The 2567-nt window shown below is 42.5% G+C and overlaps 1 protein-coding gene across 1 annotated transcript; it reads left to right on the plus strand.

Moving 5' to 3' along the window:
• Positions 1-712: 712 nt before the first annotated feature.
• LOC108354064 (N-acetylgalactosaminyltransferase 4-like) lies at positions 713-2563 on the plus strand (the record flags this gene model as incomplete). Its single annotated transcript, XM_017605258.1, has 2 exons — positions 713-1251; positions 2152-2563. Coding segments are annotated over exons 1-2 (951 nt in total), but the record flags the coding sequence as incomplete, so codon positions are not given.
• Between the last annotated feature and the right edge of the window lie 4 nt (positions 2564-2567).

Genomic DNA, 2567 nt, shown 5'->3' on the forward strand with positions numbered 1-2567 from the left:
GAATATAAGCAGTACTATAGGATACTACTATTCCGTTTCTATGATTGCATAATTCGTTTAACTCGAGCCGTTTACCCGCTCATCTGGCGACCATAGAGTATTATGGGTTCAATGATGTCCGAAGAGTTCCAATGTGACACGCTTGTAAGAGGTTCCATGTTCTATTGAAAATTTTTCTATGAACAGCTTTGGAAGGATTTTATAAAATCTATAAAAACTTCACCAGCATACCCCTCATGTCAGCACCTCTGCCTCGCACTGTACTTACCTAGACGGAAACTAAAAACTCTTATCGAAAGCAATTAATAAAATAATTATAAATTAATTTGGAATTTTAAATAAACTCCTCACGCTTCGGTCTAATGCGAGTCACAGTTTATTAACAAAGCTTTTGGGCACACACGCAGGTTTCTGTCAAATTATGTATATGTATACATGTAGATACATACTTATGTACAATGTTATCTATATTGTTGGAACATTGTGTCAACTTGTCAGACACACTCAGTTTAATTGCAAATAGTATCGCAAGTTGTAATTATCAGCAAGAACATCAATCGATATGTCGCAGACTCACAGTCAAGCGTCTAGGCTCCGCAACACATACTAACAGTCCAAAAGCGTTTGTTGCGTCTGCCATTACGGAGATAGGTCAGTGTATAGATTTCGCCAAGTGTTCAGTTTTATTCTTTACCTCTTTGAGATGGTGAAAATGAGGCGACGCCAAGTGAAACGCCTGGTGCGTAGGCTTATCTTTTTCGTAATCTCAATTTTCATACTCTCGTTCTTCACCTCAATACTGGTGGAACGACGGTTACGGACCGCGGAGCCATCCACCCAAGTTACGGACTTTAATGGTGATCCAGTTACGCCAGAAGTTGTGCCACGTGCGCGCATCAACACCCAACGCCCACCAAAACCACCCGTACAAAAGCGAGAGTTCGCGCCACCACAATCGCAAAGTGCTATTCGAAATGAAGTTATACAGAATGTTGAGGAAAAGCGAAAAGTTGTGAAGGGGATATTTAAAGTACCAGTAGCGGTGGGTGAGAAGAAAGATTGGGAAGATAATGAGTTAGTGGAACGTGAAGCGAAGCGCGAGGGGTTGGGGGAACATGGCGAGCCGGCCTACATAACCGAGGAGCACCAGAAGGAGCTAGAAAAGAACATGTCGTTGGAGAATGGTTTCAATGCTCTGCTATCGGATTTAATATCGGTGAATCGTTCGGTGCCGGACGCTAGGGATCCAGGGTAAGTGTGTGGCGGAAAGATAAATGCAAAGTGCTGTTGGAGGACATTTAGAACAAACGTCCGCGGCTTCAAATTTGTTCGCCTTCATATTCTTTTGTTTACCTAATCGAGTCCTTAGACTTACTGTAATTGGCTGAACATCTACAGGTTTTAGGGAGACCAACCTTGAGTTGAAGGATCTTATCTTCTTGGTACAAAACTAGTCATACTCTAATTACTGAACAAATACATTGTTCGATTCTCTCCTACAAGCGAGTCTCATCTCCATTGCTGTTCAATAATGACAAGGGTCCTTTTAGATACATATATTGATTCGGACATAACTAGCGATGGGATTTAAGGCAGGGTACGGAACGCTGAGTCCAAACTGAGCTGAAGGCTGGAGCAGCTAGCTAAACTAGGTGAACTTAACTGGAGACTTTCATGGCATAGGGTGGAAATTACACGTTGCTTTCTGAGGTTCTTAAAACCAATATTAACAGGCATTATTAGGAGCTTTGCATGGTACAGAGATAGAAATCATTTAGCACTTCCTTTTCAGACGGTTTTTACCCTGAAGGTGCGGCTGAAGCTTTGTTAGGCGGACCAATAATTTGATTTAACGCTTTTAAATAAATTTGAACAGATTTGGTAACAGTAAAGTAGTTCATTTCGGGAATCCCGGAACTCACTTGATTTTCAATGACAATCGGCTTAAGACTTCTTTAACTAGGCTAAGGCCATTGTCTTTACACTTTCTTAGAGAAAACTTTATCTTCATATAATAGTAACAGAACGCAGCTCGTTCAAAAGATGTGAACAGGCAATAGCTTGGCCAGAGCTGTTAAAGCGACAGAAGATTTTGTATAATCTTTTTTCTTGCATGTGGGCACGTATTAATTAAATTTCTCTCGCAAACAGTTGTCGACACATCAAGTACCTCGCCAAACTACCGTCCACCAGCGTTGTCATTCCTTTCTACAACGAACACATCAGCGTTTTGCAGCGCACTCTACACAGCATTGTGAACCGAACGCCACCTGAATTGCTGCACGAAATTGTAATCGTCGACGACAGCAGTGATCGTGAGTACCTGAAAGCTCAACTTGAGGAATATGTATCGGAGCACTTCGACGGCCTCGTCACCATCATACGTTTACCCGAACGTTCTGGTCTGATAGCGGCACGCTTGGCGGGCGCACGTGCAGCTACCGGTGACGTGTTAGTCTTCTTTGACTCGCACATCGAGTGCAATTATAATTGGTTGCCGCCATTACTCGAGCCGATTGCTGTCAATTACAAAATATCGACTTGCCCGATTGTGGACGTAATCAAGC

The sequence above is a fragment of the Rhagoletis zephyria genome, unplaced genomic scaffold (genome assembly GCF_001687245.7).
Source record: "Rhagoletis zephyria isolate East Lansing unplaced genomic scaffold, Rhagoletis_zephyria_1.1 Rzeph_scaffold_33138, whole genome shotgun sequence".
Classification (NCBI taxonomy): domain Eukaryota; kingdom Metazoa; phylum Arthropoda; class Insecta; order Diptera; family Tephritidae; genus Rhagoletis; species Rhagoletis zephyria.